The sequence below is a fragment of the Giraffa tippelskirchi genome, chromosome 11 (assembly GCF_054371585.1).
Source record: "Giraffa tippelskirchi isolate mGirTip1 chromosome 11, T2T-mGirTip1v1.2.pri, whole genome shotgun sequence".
Lineage (NCBI taxonomy): Eukaryota > Metazoa > Chordata > Mammalia > Artiodactyla > Giraffidae > Giraffa > Giraffa tippelskirchi.
This window is the reverse complement of record NC_137285.1, coordinates 78,000,364-78,024,264: the sequence shown is the minus strand read 5'-3', so window position 1 is coordinate 78,024,264 and position 23,901 is coordinate 78,000,364. Positions and strand designations below refer to the sequence as shown.

The following is a 23,901-nucleotide window of genomic DNA, read 5'->3' as shown; positions in this document are numbered from 1 at the left end:
AACTCCAATGCAACCAACCTTCCCACAAGGTCTCCAAAACCACTCAGGAACAGGGAATTGGAAACTGCAGGGGATGACATGAATGGAGATGGAGACTGGACACCTTACACCGAGTTCACTTCCAGTTATCCCTAGACAAACTTTCCATGAAAACTTGTCACAAATCTAGAAGAACAATGAGCAGAAACCGGACACGTGCTTTGAGTCTTCACACACAAAACTAAAAGGCAGTCCACAAAAAAAACCCAGAGAATACAGTGGACTTTGCAAAATCAAAGATATCTACTGTGGGAAAGACCTCATGACAAAAGCAAAAGACAGGTCATACATCGCGAGACGAATGAGTGGAAACACAAAGCTTATCAAGGATGTGTCTCCAAACAGACAAAGAACGCCAACACAACAAGCCTGTGAAAACTAGGGAAAGGTCTGAAGGGACACCAGACGGAGGAAGACACACACAGAGTATCCCGGATGATGTCCAGCACTGAGGGCCTGAAGAAACAACAGTCTAGTTGCACCCCCTCAGGCCTGTGTGACCGTGGATGAGGCCTCTGTTTCCCGGTGGCTCTGAGACATGGACAGGGAGGAAGGGGAAGAGAAGTCACTTGCATTTCTAATACTCACAGCAAAGTCTTCCAATGAGAAGGGAATTATCACCCCCACTGCCAATGCCATTCACTGAAGTGATACCCACGAGTCCATCTACCCCAGAAGGGAAGGATGGACCTGTTCTCACAAAACGGCGAGAGATGGAAGGAGGAAGATCAAGCCCACACCAATCACTGGAAAGAGAAGCTGTGCTCAGGGCTTGAAAGAATTCCTATTGGGAAAATCATGTCACAGCCCCACATGGCAATCCACAGCTTCCATGCTATTCCTCCCAAAATGCCAATGCATTTTCGCAACGAACAAAGAATTGCAAAGGGGGTACGGAAACAGAAAGGAGCCTACATTGTCAATACAATCCGACGAAAAAGCCCCGATACGGACATCCAAGGTTGTGTGAAAGGAAATTAGACGACCAAACTAGGATCCTCAGGAGAGTATCGGAGAAGGCAATGGCGATCCACTCCAGTACTCTTGCCTGGAAAATGTCCTGGACGGAGGAGCCTGGTAGGCTGCAGGCCATGGGGTCATGCAGAGTCAGACACGACTGAAGTGACTTAGCCGCAGCAGCAGCAGCAGCAGGACAGTATGCTATTGGGAATACAACAACACACACAGATCCAGATCGATGGAATAAAGTTGAGGGTCCAGAAACAAACCCCAGCATCCATGGTCAACTCATCTCTGACACAGACGGGGAGAATATCCAAATGGGAACAGGAAAGCCTCTTCAATCAATGTCCATGGGAAAACCAGACAGCTACATCTGAAGAACGCTATTGGTTTTGATCTCATACCACCTCAATATCGGGGAAAAACCTCACCCTAAAGACTGATGTCATGAGATAGCTAGAAAGAAGCGTAGGTCAAAGGCTCCTTAACATCAGAGTCTCCTTGCCATTTGCTGGGCGGAGGTCGAAATGGGTCTCTTCAAGTAAGGGAAAGAGGTAAACGAAGTACACCACTGGGTTTCCATCCAATGGAACCTCTTCACAACAGAGAAGCTAAGCATTCACAAATGCAAAAGATAGGAAACGGAACACGAGAGACTCCTTGCAAGTGGTGTATCTGAGAAGGGGTTCATATGGAAAGAGACGAAGAATGCACAGCACTCAGATTCCAAGAAACACCACCACCACCCTTGACCCTTCCCCCATGACCAACTCTGACCTAAAGCCTTTCTCTCCCTCTAACCTATCCCTAAAACATAACCCTCATCTAATCATATACATGTGCATCCCTAGCATCCATCCATCCATCCACACACGAGAGAGAAAGAGGAAGACACAGACGGAATTGAGAAAGGAAAAGAGAGGGACACAGCCAGAGAGAGACACGGAACCAAAGAGAGGAAAGGAGTCGATGGTCCAGACTTTTCCTCAATCTGTCTCGAAGGTAGAAGCAATGACAGCGCCCTTCCACCCCAGAAGGGGGAAAAGGACGGAAGGTTTGGAGAGGAAAAGACAAGAACGCAGGGAGCCAGTAGAAGCTCAGCCACCCGCAGAAGCCGAGCTGGGACACTTCAACAGAATCTCAATGGAAACAGAGGACCAGAAAGTTGGCTACTCTTTTCTATAAGAGAGGGAGACCTTCGAGTCTTCCTTTCGGTCCTCCAACTTGGATGCGGGGTCTCAAAACAGTCAGGAGGGGGAGTGCCTTTTCCTGGGTACCACGGCGCATCCAGGCCTCGTTCTGCCCCATTCTGTGCTGTGTCAGCCCTGGATGGAATCTTTCTTTCTGAAGTCTCAGCGCACGAGCTCCACGTGATATCGGCCCCAGGTGGAAAGGCATGGAGCTGCTCGTAGGCCGACAGGCCTAGGAAGCAGATGGGAGAATGACCCCCACTCTGCAGATGGAGAGACTGGGGAAACCCTGAGGGGCATATGGTTGTCAAGGGCCACACCACTTATGAGAAGAAGGAGCCTGGTCTGAGAGCAGCATGGTCCTCGGAGCTCAGGCCCTGGCTGAACCCAGGCCTCCCCAGGGCTGTGGGCTGGGCCGTGTGGGTGTCACTGTGCCTGCACATGGCCTAAGGAGGGTGATCGAGCAGTCAGAAACCCAGAGATTCCCTTGGGAAGTTTTGGGGAAGGGACCTCAGCACGAACCCCAGGAAATGATGTCACCTGCCGGCAACAGAACCCAACAGAACCCGCAATCCGGGTATCCAGGCCTCCAGAGCGGAGAGGAGCCCCCAGCCAGATCACTTGCTGCCAAGATGTTCTGCTGTTTGCCCCTGTCCAGAGGCCGGGGCCTCAGGAGAGCTCACAGGCAGTGTGCGTGGGCACCCTGTCGACGTTGGCTCAGGACACCCCCGAGAGGCCTCTGGCCCTTTGCCCGGAGAAACAGAAAGGTAACACGGGGAGCCCCAGGCCGGGCCAGGCCACCTCTCCCATGCCACCCGGAAACACCGGGTCCTTTGCCTGTGTGTGGGGATGCGGGTTTCTCGGGCTGTGTCCCCCTCAAGGAAGCCCAGGCGGATGTGGGGTCAGAAGCCTGTGGACAAGTTGTGTCCACACCCCAGGGGAGAGCAGGCTGGGCGGGATGGGGAGAGTGTGGGCAGCGCCGGCCCGCCAGGCTGACCTCACACCCTCAGATGGGTCTCTTTCCTCCCGGGTGGGGATCTGAGCAGACACACGTCTCTGACCCTTCTGGGAAGAGAAGTTCGAGCAGGCAGAAGCAGCGGCTCCACTGGCCAGGCCCAGCTCGGAAAACTCCCAGCATGGCTGGCTGACGGTCACTGTCGTTGCAGAGCTTCCCACGTGATGAGGCCGAGGACGGGGACACCCCATCCAGCTCCCAGAGGGAGGGGTCGGAGCACCACCCGCCCGCCCGTGAGGCCCAGTGCAGGCTCCAGGTCAGCGTGCCCACGGAGGCATCAGCCCCACCGGGGGAGACGCGGAGGTGGGGAAGGCCTGCTGCCGAGACACCGCCCAGGATACAGCCGGCGGCCCAGTCTGAGGCTGCCACGGAGCTCAGCACACCCGGCTCCGACCCAGAGTCCAGAGAACCCCGGCCTCTGAGGCACCAGGAGGACCTGGAGCCCAGCACGCCAGAGCACAGAGGTGAGGACGCTGGGGCTGGTGCACGGGAGTGTGTGGGGAGGGGTGCTGAGCTACACAGGGACGAGTCCCCGAAAGCTGCTGCTGGGCCTGCAGCAAGCGCTGGCCTCACACCCCCCGCCCCCCATCTTGCACACTTCAGTCCCAAAAGACATCTGACGCTGGGTATTCTTTGGGAACCTCTTGGAAGGTTTCTGTCCCGGGGTACGCACATGCCAAGGCTGGCCTGTGGGCAAACTTTGCTTCTCCCCCAACTCTAGCACTGGCCTCCAACTGGAACCAGGCTCCACTTCCCAGACCTGTCCCTAAAGAGGTGGTGGCTCCAGGTGCAGGACCCAGGGATCCACCGAGGGCAGATGGAGAAGCGAGACTTGCCCTCGCAGAGACACCAGGCCAGCTGGGTACTGGCCAGCACACCGGGCAGATCGGATCTCCGTGCCTGCAGGACCCCCAGCCCCAGGCACTGATGTCCCACCCCCTCAGCGAGAACCTCCACCTCCACGTGCACCTCTACCTGCTCGGGCTTTGGCAAGAGAACCCGAGGCAGAGGAGGAGTCACCGCCTCGGCAGGGAGAGCCTGCCCTGGCTCCCGCGCAACACCCAGATGCCCACGATCACTCACCCAGCCCTGCAGGGAGAAAGAGCCCCCGCTCTGGACAGAGACCCAGAGCCCTTGCCGGAAACACCACGTCCAGGGGAGCGGTCGGCTCTGCAGCCTCCATCCCTGTCTGCTCACCGTGGATGCCGGCAACTCGGTCTGCCCCCAGGGGACATGGAGTTCCTTTCCCCTGAACTGCTTTGCATTTGGTTTCTTTCCACCTTTCTGGTGATGTTTTATTTTTTGTATGGTTTCCTGTATTTTTGTTGGTTAAGTTGGGATTAGTAAACTTTTTCATCATTGTTGCAATCTGGGATCACTGTTGTGTAACTCTGGTGATACTGTGTTACAATCACCACTTTGCAGTTTCAGACCCGTTCGATCTTTATGCCCCACCCCCCAACAAAGCCTGGATTCAAGGCAAGCACGCCCTGTTCATCCCTCCCCCCGATCCTGAACACAATTTCATCTTTTCTTTCTGCATTCCTTCCTATATTCTTGGTGTCCCCAATCAATGACTCTCAGTGAAATGACTGAAGGAGTGTTTTTCGGACTCTCCACCTACTGTAAGACTCCATTGGAGAGTTCTCATTTTTATGTCATTTGAACTAGCCTTTGATAGCTGAAAGGACGGTGTACGTCCTTTCAAGATACCATGTGCCAAACGAAGCCCTTTTGGCAACTGCCATCATTATCTCCAGGCAGGCATTGCTGTTTGAAGGGTGACATCTCAGCCAGAAGGCAGAGGCTGAGCTCCTCTTGTTGCACCAGCTCCCAAAAGAAGCCAAGAAAGGGAGCTGGAACAACAAACCACCCCCATGCCCAGGAAAGCGTTCTTCATGACAGAAGGCTAGAAAATGACCCAACATCCTTGTGGCCCAGAACCACTCTAGAAAATCACTGTTCCATAAAAAAGAGAAACACATGGGAAGTTCCAAGGAGAGGCAATGCCCATGGCCAGTGTACTTGAGAGACGGCCTGACCGCTCCGGGGAAGACACGCACCGACGGAACCCCTTGGGAAACAGCAGTGATAGTCCTCACCGTCGTAAGGGTTTCCTCTGGGGACAACCTGCCCTGGGCACCACACGAGGGAGCAGACCGGCTTCTCTTCCTCTGCCCCCACACCATTCACTCATGAAGGCAGCTCAGGTGTTCTCATGCCCTGCCTGCCTGCCTGCCTGGCTCATCCGTGAGCTGTGACCACCTCCAGGGTAGGACTCCACCTTTTCCTCTCTGTGTACCGTGAATCTGCACACAGTGGGCTTTCAGAACCTTAGGAGACTTGAGCCATTCCCGCTCGAGCCAGAACCCTCCCCAGGAAGGAAAACAGCTGTGGAGTCATTTTGGCCCCAGCACTGGTTCCGAAAGCCTGGCGGCTCCTACAGCCTCTACGGTGTGAAGAGGGAGGTCCCTTTTGACAGAGCTTTCCGGCTCTCAGATCTAAGCTGTTGTTTCACTGTCAGCTGTGTCTTCCGTTGCAGCCAGGTGGGCCACGCTGCTCCAAAGGAGCTCACAAGCTGAGTTTCAAGGGAGGACAGGGATGGCTACAACGTGCTGCAAACTGAGTGAGGGTCCCCACAATCCTCAGCAAAGGTCTGTGGTGTGCAAGTGGGGAGTAGAGGGCCCCCAAGTTCCAAAGGAAGGGAGGTAGTCGGGAGTTAAAGCCCTTGGCTGCTGCGGTAGCAGCTGCAGATGGCAGCTCGTCCACAGTGCACTTCAAATGAGGTCATATGAGCGGGACTCTGGAAATGGCTCCGAAATCAAGAGAAAGGGGTCAGGGTATGTGGGAATCCGGCGGGGGTGGGGGGTGGATGAAGGAAGGTGTCCCTCCTCTCTCCAGTGCAATTTGGTTTGGTGAGTCTCAAAGCTACCAGATGGCACTTCCCAAGTCAGGCCCCCGCAGGAATCAGGGTGGGCTGCCTGCCTCGGCCCCTGCCACAGGGACAAGCCACACCAGTGGCCTCCCTGAGCTCCAATGGCCGGATCTGGGGGGTCCTGTCTGGGTGCACACCTCCTTGCTGTGGCCAAGTTCCCCCCTTCTCTGAGCACCAGCTTCATCCTCTCGAATGAGGACATCGATTGCTACCTTGGCACGTTACTCTCTTCATCCTCTGAAGGCTCATTAGGCTTATCCTACAATTACTAGCTGGCCCGAAGAGATATCTCCTGAATCCAGATTAACCTGGAGTCTCCCAGGCTCATCTGGCATGTCTTCCCTGAAGTCTGCCAAAACCCACACCCTTGCATTTCCAGGGACTCCCCTTAGCCAGCTGGGCAGAAAACCCAGCATGCTTCAAACAAGCTGACAGACAAGTGGGAGAGGACTCACGGGCAGACGGCTTCCCTCAGGTCTCGGGTGGAGCTCTGGGACCACAGCAGCAACGGGCCATCCCAGCCCCTGGGCTCAGCAGCGCCCTCATTCTCAGGCCGGCGCCTCTGCCCTGAGGGGAGCAGGAACGTCACCAACTGCCGCAGGCGGACCTCAAGCCCCTCCCACTGCTGGAGCCTGACCTGCCCCGGCCCCACCCCTTCCCCTACCCCAGCAGGACGAGAGCTCGTCTTCCCCTGGCTTCCAACGGGAGGCCCGGCCCTGGGCCCCGATTGGGCACTGCCCCAGCCCGGAGCCAATCACAGTGGCCAGGGAGGTGGAACGCACCGATTGGCCAGGGCCAGGTCATGTGACCATACTCCCCAGGAAACTCAAATATTACCAAGGTTCCCTAAGAAACCAATGAACAAAATTATCCAGTAAAGGCAAACCGTACTTTTTAATGAGGCCAATGTCACAGAAAAAAAAAAAAATGCTCCACAGTAAACTGCTCAAGGAAGCTACTAAATAAACTTTCAGAAAAGTTTAGTAGGTTTTTTTTTTTTAAATAGGGTGACGGAGAGATATACCTTTCCCATCTATGTGAATTTAGGTTTAAACTAGATTTCCCTTGGCTGTTATATAAGACAAAAAAACCCACATCACCCTCTTTCACTCCCCCCCACCCCCAAAAAGTGTTTTAATCTATTGAATTTTTGTGTCCTCAGTTGTGTCTGATTCACGGCAACTCACGAACTCTACAGAGCCAGGCTCTTCCGTCCATGGAATTCAGGGCAATTTTTTCTGTCCCAGTAAATGCCCACCCTGGGTGATCCAAAGGCAAGGGCTCAGAGGCTCCTGAGAGACTAACTAACTCCTTTCAGCTGAGCACAGAGCTGGCTCCTCACTGGGATGCCTGTGGCCTGGGGCTCCCAGAGGGGAGAGCAGCACTCGCCCCACCGTGTGGTCACTGCTGGAAGTGCAGGCTGCTCCTCACTCCCCCTTGACAGTGTCCCTGAGGGCAGAACAGTGTGAATCGAATCAAGGTGGAAATGCAAACTCCAATGCAACCAACCTTCCCACAAGGTCTCCAAAACCACTCAGGAACAGGGAATTGGAAACTGCAGGGGATGACATGAATGGAGATGGAGACTGGACACCTTACACCGAGTTCACTTCCAGTTATCCCTAGACAAACTTTCCATGAAAACTTGTCACAAATCTAGAAGAACAATGAGCAGAAACCGGACACGTGCTTTGAGTCTTCACACACAAAACTAAAAGGCAGTCCACAAAAAAAACCCAGAGAATACAGTGGACTTTGCAAAATCAAAGATATCTACTGTGGGAAAGACCTCATGACAAAAGCAAAAGACAGGTCATACATCGCGAGACGAATGAGTGGAAACACAAAGCTTATCAAGGATGTGTCTCCAAACAGACAAAGAACGCCAACACAACAAGCCTGTGAAAACTAGGGAAAGGTCTGAAGGGACACCAGACGGAGGAAGACACACACAGAGTATCCCGGATGATGTCCAGCACTGAGGGCCTGAAGAAACAACAGTCTAGTTGCACCCCCTCAGGCCTGTGTGACCGTGGATGAGGCCTCTGTTTCCCGGTGGCTCTGAGACATGGACAGGGAGGAAGGGGAAGAGAAGTCACTTGCATTTCTAATACTCACAGCAAAGTCTTCCAATGAGAAGGGAATTATCACCCCCACTGCCAATGCCATTCACTGAAGTGATACCCACGAGTCCATCTACCCCAGAAGGGAAGGATGGACCTGTTCTCACAAAACGGCGAGAGATGGAAGGAGGAAGATCAAGCCCACACCAATCACTGGAAAGAGAAGCTGTGCTCAGGGCTTGAAAGAATTCCTATTGGGAAAATCATGTCACAGCCCCACATGGCAATCCACAGCTTCCATGCTATTCCTCCCAAAATGCCAATGCATTTTCGCAACGAACAAAGAATTGCAAAGGGGGTACGGAAACAGAAAGGAGCCTACATTGTCAATACAATCCGACGAAAAAGCCCCGATACGGACATCCAAGGTTGTGTGAAAGGAAATTAGACGACCAAACTAGGATCCTCAGGAGAGTATCGGAGAAGGCAATGGCGATCCACTCCAGTACTCTTGCCTGGAAAATGTCCTGGACGGAGGAGCCTGGTAGGCTGCAGGCCATGGGGTCATGCAGAGTCAGACACGACTGAAGTGACTTAGCCGCAGCAGCAGCAGCAGCAGGACAGTATGCTATTGGGAATACAACAACACACACAGATCCAGATCGATGGAATAAAGTTGAGGGTCCAGAAACAAACCCCAGCATCCATGGTCAACTCATCTCTGACACAGACGGGGAGAATATCCAAATGGGAACAGGAAAGCCTCTTCAATCAATGTCCATGGGAAAACCAGACAGCTACATCTGAAGAACGCTATTGGTTTTGATCTCATACCACCTCAATATCGGGGAAAAACCTCACCCTAAAGACTGATGTCATGAGATAGCTAGAAAGAAGCGTAGGTCAAAGGCTCCTTAACATCAGAGTCTCCTTGCCATTTGCTGGGCGGAGGTCGAAATGGGTCTCTTCAAGTAAGGGAAAGAGGTAAACGAAGTACACCACTGGGTTTCCATCCAATGGAACCTCTTCACAACAGAGAAGCTAAGCATTCACAAATGCAAAAGATAGGAAACGGAACACGAGAGACTCCTTGCAAGTGGTGTATCTGAGAAGGGGTTCATATGGAAAGAGACGAAGAATGCACAGCACTCAGATTCCAAGAAACACCACCACCACCCTTGACCCTTCCCCCATGACCAACTCTGACCTAAAGCCTTTCTCTCCCTCTAACCTATCCCTAAAACATAACCCTCATCTAATCATATACATGTGCATCCCTAGCATCCATCCATCCATCCACACACGAGAGAGAAAGAGGAAGACACAGACGGAATTGAGAAAGGAAAAGAGAGGGACACAGCCAGAGAGAGACACGGAACCAAAGAGAGGAAAGGAGTCGATGGTCCAGACTTTTCCTCAATCTGTCTCGAAGGTAGAAGCAATGACAGCGCCCTTCCACCCCAGAAGGGGGAAAAGGACGGAAGGTTTGGAGAGGAAAAGACAAGAACGCAGGGAGCCAGTAGAAGCTCAGCCACCCGCAGAAGCCGAGCTGGGACACTTCAACAGAATCTCAATGGAAACAGAGGACCAGAAAGTTGGCTACTCTTTTCTATAAGAGAGGGAGACCTTCGAGTCTTCCTTTCGGTCCTCCAACTTGGATGCGGGGTCTCAAAACAGTCAGGAGGGGGAGTGCCTTTTCCTGGGTACCACGGCGCATCCAGGCCTCGTTCTGCCCCATTCTGTGCTGTGTCAGCCCTGGATGGAATCTTTCTTTCTGAAGTCTCAGCGCACGAGCTCCACGTGATATCGGCCCCAGGTGGAAAGGCATGGAGCTGCTCGTAGGCCGACAGGCCTAGGAAGCAGATGGGAGAATGACCCCCACTCTGCAGATGGAGAGACTGGGGAAACCCTGAGGGGCATATGGTTGTCAAGGGCCACACCACTTATGAGAAGAAGGAGCCTGGTCTGAGAGCAGCATGGTCCTCGGAGCTCAGGCCCTGGCTGAACCCAGGCCTCCCCAGGGCTGTGGGCTGGGCCGTGTGGGTGTCACTGTGCCTGCACATGGCCTAAGGAGGGTGATCGAGCAGTCAGAAACCCAGAGATTCCCTTGGGAAGTTTTGGGGAAGGGACCTCAGCACGAACCCCAGGAAATGATGTCACCTGCCGGCAACAGAACCCAACAGAACCCGCAATCCGGGTATCCAGGCCTCCAGAGCGGAGAGGAGCCCCCAGCCAGATCACTTGCTGCCAAGATGTTCTGCTGTTTGCCCCTGTCCAGAGGCCGGGGCCTCAGGAGAGCTCACAGGCAGTGTGCGTGGGCACCCTGTCGACGTTGGCTCAGGACACCCCCGAGAGGCCTCTGGCCCTTTGCCCGGAGAAACAGAAAGGTAACACGGGGAGCCCCAGGCCGGGCCAGGCCACCTCTCCCATGCCACCCGGAAACACCGGGTCCTTTGCCTGTGTGTGGGGATGCGGGTTTCTCGGGCTGTGTCCCCCTCAAGGAAGCCCAGGCGGATGTGGGGTCAGAAGCCTGTGGACAAGTTGTGTCCACACCCCAGGGGAGAGCAGGCTGGGCGGGATGGGGAGAGTGTGGGCAGCGCCGGCCCGCCAGGCTGACCTCACACCCTCAGATGGGTCTCTTTCCTCCCGGGTGGGGATCTGAGCAGACACACGTCTCTGACCCTTCTGGGAAGAGAAGTTCGAGCAGGCAGAAGCAGCGGCTCCACTGGCCAGGCCCAGCTCGGAAAACTCCCAGCATGGCTGGCTGACGGTCACTGTCGTTGCAGAGCTTCCCACGTGATGAGGCCGAGGACGGGGACACCCCATCCAGCTCCCAGAGGGAGGGGTCGGAGCACCACCCGCCCGCCCGTGAGGCCCAGTGCAGGCTCCAGGTCAGCGTGCCCACGGAGGCATCAGCCCCACCGGGGGAGACGCGGAGGTGGGGAAGGCCTGCTGCCGAGACACCGCCCAGGATACAGCCGGCGGCCCAGTCTGAGGCTGCCACGGAGCTCAGCACACCCGGCTCCGACCCAGAGTCCAGAGAACCCCGGCCTCTGAGGCACCAGGAGGACCTGGAGCCCAGCACGCCAGAGCACAGAGGTGAGGACGCTGGGGCTGGTGCACGGGAGTGTGTGGGGAGGGGTGCTGAGCTACACAGGGACGAGTCCCCGAAAGCTGCTGCTGGGCCTGCAGCAAGCGCTGGCCTCACACCCCCCGCCCCCCATCTTGCACACTTCAGTCCCAAAAGACATCTGACGCTGGGTATTCTTTGGGAACCTCTTGGAAGGTTTCTGTCCCGGGGTACGCACATGCCAAGGCTGGCCTGTGGGCAAACTTTGCTTCTCCCCCAACTCTAGCACTGGCCTCCAACTGGAACCAGGCTCCACTTCCCAGACCTGTCCCTAAAGAGGTGGTGGCTCCAGGTGCAGGACCCAGGGATCCACCGAGGGCAGATGGAGAAGCGAGACTTGCCCTCGCAGAGACACCAGGCCAGCTGGGTACTGGCCAGCACACCGGGCAGATCGGATCTCCGTGCCTGCAGGACCCCCAGCCCCAGGCACTGATGTCCCACCCCCTCAGCGAGAACCTCCACCTCCACGTGCACCTCTACCTGCTCGGGCTTTGGCAAGAGAACCCGAGGCAGAGGAGGAGTCACCGCCTCGGCAGGGAGAGCCTGCCCTGGCTCCCGCGCAACACCCAGATGCCCACGATCACTCACCCAGCCCTGCAGGGAGAAAGAGCCCCCGCTCTGGACAGAGACCCAGAGCCCTTGCCGGAAACACCACGTCCAGGGGAGCGGTCGGCTCTGCAGCCTCCATCCCTGTCTGCTCACCGTGGATGCCGGCAACTCGGTCTGCCCCCAGGGGACATGGAGTTCCTTTCCCCTGAACTGCTTTGCATTTGGTTTCTTTCCACCTTTCTGGTGATGTTTTATTTTTTGTATGGTTTCCTGTATTTTTGTTGGTTAAGTTGGGATTAGTAAACTTTTTCATCATTGTTGCAATCTGGGATCACTGTTGTGTAACTCTGGTGATACTGTGTTACAATCACCACTTTGCAGTTTCAGACCCGTTCGATCTTTATGCCCCACCCCCCAACAAAGCCTGGATTCAAGGCAAGCACGCCCTGTTCATCCCTCCCCCCGATCCTGAACACAATTTCATCTTTTCTTTCTGCATTCCTTCCTATATTCTTGGTGTCCCCAATCAATGACTCTCAGTGAAATGACTGAAGGAGTGTTTTTCGGACTCTCCACCTACTGTAAGACTCCATTGGAGAGTTCTCATTTTTATGTCATTTGAACTAGCCTTTGATAGCTGAAAGGACGGTGTACGTCCTTTCAAGATACCATGTGCCAAACGAAGCCCTTTTGGCAACTGCCATCATTATCTCCAGGCAGGCATTGCTGTTTGAAGGGTGACATCTCAGCCAGAAGGCAGAGGCTGAGCTCCTCTTGTTGCACCAGCTCCCAAAAGAAGCCAAGAAAGGGAGCTGGAACAACAAACCACCCCCATGCCCAGGAAAGCGTTCTTCATGACAGAAGGCTAGAAAATGACCCAACATCCTTGTGGCCCAGAACCACTCTAGAAAATCACTGTTCCATAAAAAAGAGAAACACATGGGAAGTTCCAAGGAGAGGCAATGCCCATGGCCAGTGTACTTGAGAGACGGCCTGACCGCTCCGGGGAAGACACGCACCGACGGAACCCCTTGGGAAACAGCAGTGATAGTCCTCACCGTCGTAAGGGTTTCCTCTGGGGACAACCTGCCCTGGGCACCACACGAGGGAGCAGACCGGCTTCTCTTCCTCTGCCCCCACACCATTCACTCATGAAGGCAGCTCAGGTGTTCTCATGCCCTGCCTGCCTGCCTGCCTGGCTCATCCGTGAGCTGTGACCACCTCCAGGGTAGGACTCCACCTTTTCCTCTCTGTGTACCGTGAATCTGCACACAGTGGGCTTTCAGAACCTTAGGAGACTTGAGCCATTCCCGCTCGAGCCAGAACCCTCCCCAGGAAGGAAAACAGCTGTGGAGTCATTTTGGCCCCAGCACTGGTTCCGAAAGCCTGGCGGCTCCTACAGCCTCTACGGTGTGAAGAGGGAGGTCCCTTTTGACAGAGCTTTCCGGCTCTCAGATCTAAGCTGTTGTTTCACTGTCAGCTGTGTCTTCCGTTGCAGCCAGGTGGGCCACGCTGCTCCAAAGGAGCTCACAAGCTGAGTTTCAAGGGAGGACAGGGATGGCTACAACGTGCTGCAAACTGAGTGAGGGTCCCCACAATCCTCAGCAAAGGTCTGTGGTGTGCAAGTGGGGAGTAGAGGGCCCCCAAGTTCCAAAGGAAGGGAGGTAGTCGGGAGTTAAAGCCCTTGGCTGCTGCGGTAGCAGCTGCAGATGGCAGCTCGTCCACAGTGCACTTCAAATGAGGTCATATGAGCGGGACTCTGGAAATGGCTCCGAAATCAAGAGAAAGGGGTCAGGGTATGTGGGAATCCGGCGGGGGTGGGGGGTGGATGAAGGAAGGTGTCCCTCCTCTCTCCAGTGCAATTTGGTTTGGTGAGTCTCAAAGCTACCAGATGGCACTTCCCAAGTCAGGCCCCCGCAGGAATCAGGGTGGGCTGCCTGCCTCGGCCCCTGCCACAGGGACAAGCCACACCAGTGGCCTCCCTGAGCTCCAATGGCCGGATCTGGGGGGTCCTGTCTGGGTGCACACCTCCTTGCTGTGGCCAAGTTCCCCCCTTCTCTGAGCACCAGCTTCATCCTCTCGAATGAGGACATCGATTGCTACCTTGGCACGTTACTCTCTTCATCCTCTGAAGGCTCATTAGGCTTATCCTACAATTACTAGCTGGCCCGAAGAGATATCTCCTGAATCCAGATTAACCTGGAGTCTCCCAGGCTCATCTGGCATGTCTTCCCTGAAGTCTGCCAAAACCCACACCCTTGCATTTCCAGGGACTCCCCTTAGCCAGCTGGGCAGAAAACCCAGCATGCTTCAAACAAGCTGACAGACAAGTGGGAGAGGACTCACGGGCAGACGGCTTCCCTCAGGTCTCGGGTGGAGCTCTGGGACCACAGCAGCAACGGGCCATCCCAGCCCCTGGGCTCAGCAGCGCCCTCATTCTCAGGCCGGCGCCTCTGCCCTGAGGGGAGCAGGAACGTCACCAACTGCCGCAGGCGGACCTCAAGCCCCTCCCACTGCTGGAGCCTGACCTGCCCCGGCCCCACCCCTTCCCCTACCCCAGCAGGACGAGAGCTCGTCTTCCCCTGGCTTCCAACGGGAGGCCCGGCCCTGGGCCCCGATTGGGCACTGCCCCAGCCCGGAGCCAATCACAGTGGCCAGGGAGGTGGAACGCACCGATTGGCCAGGGCCAGGTCATGTGACCATACTCCCCAGGAAACTCAAATATTACCAAGGTTCCCTAAGAAACCAATGAACAAAATTATCCAGTAAAGGCAAACCGTACTTTTTAATGAGGCCAATGTCACAGAAAAAAAAAAAAATGCTCCACAGTAAACTGCTCAAGGAAGCTACTAAATAAACTTTCAGAAAAGTTTAGTAGGTTTTTTTTTTTAAATAGGGTGACGGAGAGATATACCTTTCCCATCTATGTGAATTTAGGTTTAAACTAGATTTCCCTTGGCTGTTATATAAGACAAAAAAACCCACATCACCCTCTTTCACTCCCCCCCACCCCCAAAAAGTGTTTTAATCTATTGAATTTTTGTGTCCTCAGTTGTGTCTGATTCACGGCAACTCACGAACTCTACACAGCCAGGCTCTTCCGTCCATGGAATTCAGGGCAATTTTTTCTGTCCCAGTAAATGCCCACCCTGGGTGATCCAAAGGCAAGGGCTCAGAGGCTCCTGAGAGACTAACTAACTCCTTTCAGCTGAGCACAGAGCTGGCTCCTCACTGGGATGCCTGTGGCCTGGGGCTCCCAGAGGGGAGAGCAGCACTCGCCCCACCGTGTGGTCACTGCTGGAAGTGCAGGCTGCTCCTCACTCCCCCTTGACAGTGTCCCTGAGGGCAGAACAGTGTGAATCGAATCAAGGTGGAAATGCAAACTCCAATGCAACCAACCTTCCCACAAGGTCTCCAAAACCACTCAGGAACAGGGAATTGGAAACTGCAGGGGATGACATGAATGGAGATGGAGACTTGACACCTTACACCGAGTTCACTTCCAGTTATCCCTAGACAAACTTTCCATGAAAACTTGTCACAAATCTAGAAGAACAATGAGCAGAAACCGGACACGTGCTTTGAGTCTTCACACACAAAACTAAAAGGCAGTCCACAAAAAAAACCCAGAGAATACAGTGGACTTTGCAAAATCAAAGATATCTACTGTGGGAAAGACCTCATGACAAAAGCAAAAGACAGGTCATACATCGCGAGACGAATGAGTGGAAACACAAAGCTTATCAAGGATGTGTCTCCAAACAGACAAAGAACGCCAACACAACAAGCCTGTGAAAACTAGGGAAAGGTCTGAAGGGACACCAGACGGAGGAAGACACACACAGAGTATCCCGGATGATGTCCAGCACTGAGGGCCTGAAGAAACAACAGTCTAGTTGCACCCCCTCAGGCCTGTGTGACCGTGGATGAGGCCTCTGTTTCCCGGTGGCTCTGAGACATGGACAGGGAGGAAGGGGAAGAGAAGTCACTTGCATTTCTAATACTCACAGCAAAGTCTTCCAATGAGAAGGGAATTATCACCCCCACTGCCAATGCCATTCACTGAAGTGATACCCACGAGTCCATCTACCCCAGAAGGGAAGGATGGACCTGTTCTCACAAAACGGCGAGAGATGGAAGGAGGAAGATCAAGCCCACACCAATCACTGGAAAGAGAAGCTGTGCTCAGGGCTTGAAAGAATTCCTATTGGGAAAATCATGTCACAGCCCCACATGGCAATCCACAGCTTCCATGCTATTCCTCCCAAAATGCCAATGCATTTTCGCACCGAACAAAGAATTGCAAAGGGGGTACGGAAACAGAAAGGAGCCTACATTGTCAATACAATCCGACGAAAAAGCCCCGATACGGACATCCAAGGTTGTGTGAAAGGAAATTAGACGACCAAACTAGGATCCTCAGGAGAGTATCGGAGAAGGCAATGGCGACCCACTCCAGTACTCTTGCCTGGAAAATGTCCTGGACGGAGGAGCCTGGTAGGCTGCAGGCCATGGGGTCATGCAGAGTCAGACACGACTGAAGTGACTTAGCCGCAGCAGCAGCAGCAGCAGGACAGTATGCTATTGGGAATACAACAACACACACAGATCCAGATCGATGGAATAAAGTTGAGGGTCCAGAAACAAACCCCAGCATCCATGGTCAACTCATCTCTGACACAGACGGGGAGAATATCCAAATGGGAACAGGAAAGCCTCTTCAATCAATGTCCATGGGAAAACCAGACAGCTACATCTGAAGAACGCTATTGGTTTTGATCTCATACCACCTCAATATCGGGGAAAAACCTCACCCTAAAGACTGATGTCATGAGATAGCTAGAAAGAAGCGTAGGTCAAAGGCTCCTTAACATCAGAGTCTCCTTGCCATTTGCTGGGCGGAGGTCGAAATGGGTCTCTTCAAGTAAGGGAAAGAGGTAAACGAAGTACACCACTGGGTTTCCATCCAATGGAACCTCTTCACAACAGAGAAGCTAAGCATTCACAAATGCAAAAGATAGGAAACGGAACACGAGAGACTCCTTGCAAGTGGTGTATCTGAGAAGGGGTTCATATGGAAAGAGACGAAGAATGCACAGCACTCAGATTCCAAGAAACACCACCACCACCCTTGACCCTTCCCCCATGACCAACTCTGACCTAAAGCCTTTCTCTCCCTCTAACCTATCCCTAAAACATAACCCTCATCTAATCATATACATGTGCATCCCTAGCATCCGTCCATCCATCCACACACGAGAGAGAAAGAGGAAGACACAGACGGAATTGAGAAAGGAAAAGAGAGGGACACAGCCAGAGAGAGACACGGAACCAAAGAGAGGAAAGGAGTCGATGGTCCAGACTTTTCCTCAATCTGTCTCGAAGGTAGAAGCAATGACAGCGCCCTTCCACCCCAGAAGGGGGAAAAGGACGGAAGGTTTGGATAGGAAAAGACAAGAACGCAGGGAGCCAGTAGAAGCTCAGCCACCCGCAGAAGCCGAGCTGGGACACTTCAACAGAATCTCAATGGAAACAGAGGACCAGAAAGTTGGCTACTCTTTTCTATAAGAGAGGGAGACCTTCGAGTCTTCCTTTCGGTCCTCCAACTTGGATGCGGGGTCTCAAAACAGTCAGGAGGGGGAGTGCCTTTTCCTGGGTACCACGGCGCATCCAGGCCTCGTTCTGCCCCATTCTGTGCTGTGTCAGCCCTGGATGGAATCTTTCTTTCTGAAGTCTCAGCGCACGAGCTCCACGTGATATCGGCCCCAGGTGGAAAGGCATGGAGCTGCTCGTAGGCCGACAGGCCTAGGAAGCAGATGGGAGAATGACCCCCACTCTGCAGATGGAGAGACTGGGGAAACCCTGAGGGGCATATGGTTGTCAAGGGCCACACCACTTATGAGAAGAAGGAGCCTGGTCTGAGAGCAGCATGGTCCTCGGAGCTCAGGCCCTGGCTGAACCCAGGCCTCCCCAGGGCTGTGGGCTGGGCCGTGTGGGTGTCACTGTGCCTGCACATGGCCTAAGGGGGGTGATCGAGCAGTCAGAAACCCAGAGATTCCCTTGGGAAGTTTTGGGGAAGGGACCTCAGCACGAACCCCAGGAAATGATGTCACCTGCCGGCAACAGAACCCAACAGAACCCGCAATCCGGGTATCCAGGCCTCCAGAGCGGAGAGGAGCCCCCAGCCAGATCACTTGTTGCCAAGATGTTCTGCTGTTTGCCCCTGCCCAGAGGCCGGGGCCTCAGGAGAGCTCACAGGCAGTGTGCGTGGGCACCCTGTCGACGTTGGCTCAGGACACCCCCGAGAGGCCTCTGGCCCTTTGCCCGGAGAAACAGAAAGGTAACACGGGGAGCCCCAGGCCGGGCCAGGCCACCTCTCCCATGCCACCCGGAAACACCGGGTCCTTTGCCTGTGTGTGGGGATGCGGGTTTCTCGGGCTGTGTCCCCCTCAAGGAAGCCCAGGCGGATGTGGGGTCAGAAGCCTGTGGACAAGTTGTGTCCACACCCCAGGGGAGAGCAGGCTGGGCGGGATGGGGAGAGTGTGGGCAGCGCCGGCCACCCAGGCTGACCTCACACCCTCAGATGGGTCTCTTTCCTCCCGGGTGGGGATCTGAGCAGACACACGTCTCTGACCCTTCTGGGAAGAGAAGTTCGAGCAGGCAGAAGCAGCGGCTCCACTGGCCAGGCCCAGCTCGGAAAACTCCCAGCATGGCTGGCTGACGGTCACTGTCGTTGCAGAGCTTCCCACGTGATGAGGCCGAGGACGGGGACACCCCATCCAGCTCCCAGAGGGAGGGGTCGGAGCACCACCCGCCCGCCCGTGAGGCCCAGTGCAGGCTCCAGGTCAGCGTGCCCACGGAGGCATCAGCCCCACCGGGGGAGACGCGGAGGTGGGGAAGGCCTGCTGCCGAGACACCGCCCAGGATACAGCCGGCGGCCCAGTCTGAGGCTGCCACGGAGCTCAGCACACCCGGCTCCGACCCAGAGTCCAGAGAACCCCGGCCTCTGAGGCACCAGGAGGACCTGGAGCCCAGCACGCCAGAGCACAGAGGTGAGGACGCTGGGGCTGGTGCACGGGAGTGTGTGGGGAGGGGTGCTGAGCTACACAGGGACGAGTCCCCGAAAGCTGCTGCTGGGCCTGCAGCAAGCGCTGGCCTCACACCCCCCGCCCCCCATCTTGCACACTTCAGTCCCAAAAGACATCTGACGCTGGGTATTCTTTGGGAACCTCTTGGAAGGTTTCTGTCCCGGGGTACGCACATGCCAAGGCTGGCCTGTGGGCAAACTTTGCTTCTCCCCCAACTCTAGCACTGGCCTCCAACTGGAACCAGGCTCCACTTCCCAGACCTGTCCCTAAAGAGGTGGTGGCTCCAGGTGCAGGACCCAGGGATCCACCGAGGGCAGATGGAGAACCGAGACTTGCCCTCGCAGAGACACCAGGCCAGCTGGGTACTGGCCAGCACACCGGGCAGATCGGATCTCCGTGCCTGCAGGACCCCCAGCCCCAGGCACTGATGTCCCACCCCCTCAGCGAGAACCTCCACCTCCACGTGCACCTCTACCTGCTCGGGCTTTGGCAAGAGAACCCGAGGCAGAGGAGGAGTCACCGCCTCGGCAGGGAGAGCCTGCCCTGGCTCCCGCGCAACACCCAGATGCCCACGATCACTCACCCAGCCCTGCAGGGAGAAAGAGCCCCCGCTCTGGACAGAGACCCAGAGCCCTTGCCGGAAACACCACGTCCAGGGGAGCGGTCGGCTCTGCAGCCTCCATCCCTGTCTGCTCACCGTGGATGCCGGCAACTCGGTCTGCCCCCAGGGGACATGGAGTTCCTTTCCCCTGAACTGCTTTGCATTTGGTTTCTTTCCACCTTTCTGGTAATGTTTTATTTTTTGTATGGTTTCCTGTATTTTTGTTTTTTAAGTTGGGATTAGTAAACTTTTTCATCATTGTTGCAATCTGGGATCACTGTTGTGTAACTCTGGTGATACTGTGTTACCATCACCACTTTGTAGTTTCAGACCCGTTCGATCTTTATGCCCCACCCCCCAACAAAGCCTGGATTCAAGGCAAGCACGTCCTGTTCATCCCTCCCCCCGATCCTGAACACAATTTCATCTTTTCTTTCTGCATTCCTTCCTATATTCTTGGTGTCCCCAATCAATGACTCTCAGTGAAATGACTGAAGGAGTGTTTTTCGGACTCTCCACCTACTGTAAGACTCCATTGGAGAGTTCTCATTTTTATGTCATTTGAACTAGCCTTTGATAGCTGAAAGGACGGTGTACGTCCTTTCAAGATACCATGTGCCAAACGAAGCCCTTTTGGCAACTGCCATCATTATCTCCAGGCAGGCATTGCTGTTTGAAGGGTGACATCTCAGCCAGAAGGCAGAGGCTGAGCTCCTCTTGTTGCACCAGCTCCCAAAAGAAGCCAAGAAAGGGAGCTGGAACAACAAACCACCCCCATGCCCAGGAAAGCGTTCTTCATGACAGAAGGCTAGAAAATGACCCAACATCCTTGTGGCCCAGAACCACTCTAGAAAATCACTGTTCCATAAAAAAGAGAAACACATGGGAAGTTCCAAGGAGAGGCAATGCCCATGGCCAGTGTACTTGAGAGACGGCCTGACCGCTCCGGGGAAGACACGCACCGACGGAACCCCTTGGGAAACAGCAGTGATAGTCCTCACCGTCGTAAGGGTTTCCTCTGGGGACAACCTGCCCTGGGCACCACACGAGGGAGCAGACCGGCTTCTCTTCCTCTGCCCCCACACCATTCACTCATGAAGGCAGCTCAGGTGTTCTCATGCCCTGCCTGCCTGCCTGCCTGGCTCATCCGTGAGCTGTGACCACCTCCAGGGTAGGACTCCACCTTTTCCTCTCTGTGTACCGTGAATCTGCACACAGTGGGCTTTCAGAACCTTAGGAGACTTGAGCCATTCCCGCTCGAGCCAGAACCCTCCCCAGGAAGGAAAACAGCTGTGGAGTCATTTTGGCCCCAGCACTGGTTCCGAAAGCCTGGCGGCTCCTACAGCCTCTACGGTGTGAAGAGGGAGGTCCCTTTTGACAGAGCTTTCCGGCTCTCAGATCTAAGCTGTTGTTTCACTGTCAGCTGTGTCTTCCGTTGCAGCCAGGTGGGCCACGCTGCTCCAAAGGAGCTCACAAGCTGAGTTTCAAGGGAGGACAGGGATGGCTACAACGTGCTGCAAACTGAGTGAGGGTCCCCACAATCCTCAGCAAAGGTCTGTGGTGTGCAAGTGGGGAGTAGAGGGCCCCCAAGTTCCAAAGGAAGGGAGGTAGTCGGGAGCTAAAGCCCTTGGCTGCTGTGGTAGCAGCTGCAGATGGCAGCTCGTCCACAGTGCACTTCGAATGAGGTCATATGAGCGGGACTCTGGAAATGGCTCCGAAATCAAGAGAAAGGGGTCAGGGTATGTGGGAATCCGGCGGGGGTGGGGGGTGGATGAAGGAAGGTGTCCCTCCTCTCTCCAGTGCAATTTGGTTTGGTGAGTCTCAAAGCTACCAGATGGCACTTCCCAAGTCAGGCCCCCGCAGGAATCAGGGTGGGCTGCCTGCCTCGGCCCCTGCCACAGGGACAAGCCACACCAGTGGCCTCCCTGAGCTCCAATGGCCGGATCTGGGGGGTCCTGTCTGGGTGCACACCTCCTTGCTGTGGCCAAGTTCCCCCCTTCTCTGAGCACCAGCTTCATCCTCTCGAATGAGGACATCGATTGCTACCTTGGCACGTTACTCTCTTCATCCTCTGAAGGCTCATTAGGCTTATCCTACAATTACTAGCTGGCCCGAAGAGATATCTCCTGAATCCAGATTAACCTGGAGTCTCCCAGGCTCATCTGGCATGTCTTCCCTGAAGTCTGCCAAAACCCACACCCTTGCATTTCCAGGGACTCCCCTTAGCCAGCTGGGCAGAAAACCCAGCATGCTTCAAACAAGCTGACAGACAAGTGGGAGAGGACTCACGGGCAGACGGCTTCCCTCAGGTCTCGGGTGGAGCTCTGGGACCACAGCAGCAACGGGCCATCCCAGCCCCTGGGCTCAGCAGCGCCCTCATTCTCAGGCCGGCGCCTCTGCCCTGAGGGGAGCAGGAACGTCACCAACTGCCGCAGGCGGACCTCAAGCCCCTCCCACTGCTGGAGCCTGACCTGCCCCGGCCCCACCCCTTCCCCTACCCCAGCAGGACGAGAGCTCGTCTTCCCCTGGCTTCCAACGGGAGGCCCGGCCCTGGGCCCCGATTGGGCACTGCCCCAGCCCGGAGCCAATCACAGTGGCCAGGGAGGTGGAACGCACCGATTGGCCAGGGCCAGGTCATGTGACCATACTCCCCAGGAAACTCAAATATTACCAAGGTTCCCTAAGAAACCAATGAACAAAATTATCCAGTAAAGGCAAACCGTACTTTTTAATGAGGCCAATGTCACAGAAAAAAAAAAAATGCTCCACAGTAAACTGCTCAAGGAAGCTACTAAATAAACTTTCAGAAAAGTTTAGTAGGTTTTTTTTTTTAAATAGGGTGACGGAGAGATATACCTTTCCCATCTATGTGAATTTAGGTTTAAACTAGATTTCCCTTGGCTGTTATATAAGACAAAAAAACCCACATCACCCTCTTTCACTCCCCCCCACCCCCAAAAAGTGTTTTAATCTATTGAATTTTTGTGTCCTCAGTTGTGTCTGATTCACGGCAACTCACGAACTCTACACAGCCAGGCTCTTCCGTCCATGGAATTCAGGGCAATTTTTTCTGTCCCAGTAAATGCCCACCCTGGGTGATCCAAAGGCAAGGGCTCAGAGGCTCCTGAGAGACTAACTAACTCCTTTCAGCTGAGCACAGAGCTGGCTCCTCACTGGGATGCCTGTGGCCTGGGGCTCCCAGAGGGGAGAGCAGCACTCGCCCCACCGTGTGGTCACTGCTGGAAGTGCAGGCTGCTCCTCACTCCCCCTTGACAGTGTCCCTGAGGGCAGAACAGTGTGAATCGAATCAAGGTGGAAATGCAAACTCCAATGCAACCAACCTTCCCACAAGGTCTCCAAAACCACTCAGGAACAGGGAATTGGAAACTGCAGGGGATGACATGAATGGAGATGGAGACTTGACACCTTACACCGAGTTCACTTCCAGTTATCCCTAGACAAACTTTCCATGAAAACTTGTCACAAATCTAGAAGAACAATGAGCAGAAACCGGACACGTGCTTTGAGTCTTCACACACAAAACTAAAAGGCAGTCCACAAAAAAAACCCAGAGAATACAGTGGACTTTGCAAAATCAAAGATATCTACTGTGGGAAAGACCTCATGACAAAAGCAAAAGACAGGTCATACATCGCGAGACGAATGAGTGGAAACACAAAGCTTATCAAGGATGTGTCTCCAAACAGACAAAGAACGCCAACACAACAAGCCTGTGAAAACTAGGGAAAGGTCTGAAGGGACACCAGACGGAGGAAGACACACACAGAGTATCCCGGATGATGTCCAGCACTGAGGGCCTGAAGAAACAACAGTCTAGTTGCACCCCCTCAGGCCTGTGTGACCGTGGATGAGGCCTCTGTTTCCCGGTGGCTCTGAGACATGGACAGGGAGGAAGGGGAAGAGAAGTCACTTGCATTTCTAATACTCACAGCAAAGTCTTCCAATGAGAAGGGAATTATCACCCCCACTGCCAATGCCATTCACTGAAGTGATACCCACGAGTCCATCTACCCCAGAAGGGAAGGATGGACCTGTTCTCACAAAACGGCGAGAGATGGAAGGAGGAAGATCAAGCCCACACCAATCACTGGAAAGAGAAGCTGTGCTCAGGGCTTGAAAGAATTCCTATTGGGAAAATCATGTCACAGCCCCACATGGCAATCCACAGCTTCCATGCTATTCCTCCCAAAATGCCAATGCATTTTCGCACCGAACAAAGAATTGCAAAGGGGGTACGGAAACAGAAAGGAGCCTACATTGTCAATACAATCCGACGAAAAAGCCCCGATACGGACATCCAAGGTTGT

The 23,901-nt window shown here is 54.5% G+C and overlaps 3 protein-coding genes and 1 long non-coding RNA gene across 4 annotated transcripts in view; 3 read left to right on the top strand and 1 right to left on the bottom strand.

Moving 5' to 3' along the window:
- LOC145527776 (uncharacterized) overlaps window positions 1–23,901 on the bottom strand; it is a 681,763-nt gene that overhangs the window by 598,716 nt on the left and 59,146 nt on the right. The window contains exons 9-11 of the long non-coding RNA XR_014069857.1: window positions 21,863–21,974; window positions 14,231–14,342; window positions 6,598–6,709 (exon numbers count right to left, since the gene is read on the bottom strand). This is a non-coding gene — a long non-coding RNA (uncharacterized LOC145527776). The remainder of the gene's footprint in view (window positions 1–6,597; window positions 6,710–14,230; window positions 14,343–21,862; window positions 21,975–23,901) is intronic.
- LOC145527736 (uncharacterized) lies at window positions 2,783–4,572 on the top strand. The gene is made up of 3 exons (XM_081545803.1): window positions 2,783–2,959; window positions 3,359–3,671; window positions 3,929–4,572. Exons 1-3 carry the CDS (start codon window positions 2,825–2,827, stop codon window positions 4,549–4,551), a joined length of 1,071 nt encoding a protein of 356 aa, XP_081401929.1. The 5' UTR covers window positions 2,783–2,824; the 3' UTR covers window positions 4,552–4,572.
- On the top strand, window positions 10,416–14,332 carry LOC145527738 (uncharacterized). The gene is made up of 3 exons (XM_081545805.1): window positions 10,416–10,592; window positions 10,992–11,304; window positions 11,562–14,332. Exons 1-3 carry the CDS (start codon window positions 10,458–10,460, stop codon window positions 12,182–12,184), a joined length of 1,071 nt encoding a protein of 356 aa, XP_081401931.1. The 5' UTR covers window positions 10,416–10,457; the 3' UTR covers window positions 12,185–14,332.
- LOC145527699 (uncharacterized) lies at window positions 14,514–19,838 on the top strand. The gene is made up of 3 exons (XM_081545758.1): window positions 14,514–18,224; window positions 18,624–18,936; window positions 19,194–19,838. The coding sequence occupies exons 1-3, from the start codon at window positions 17,814–17,816 to the stop codon at window positions 19,814–19,816; spliced, it is 1,347 nt and encodes a 448-aa protein (XP_081401884.1). The 5' UTR covers window positions 14,514–17,813; the 3' UTR covers window positions 19,817–19,838.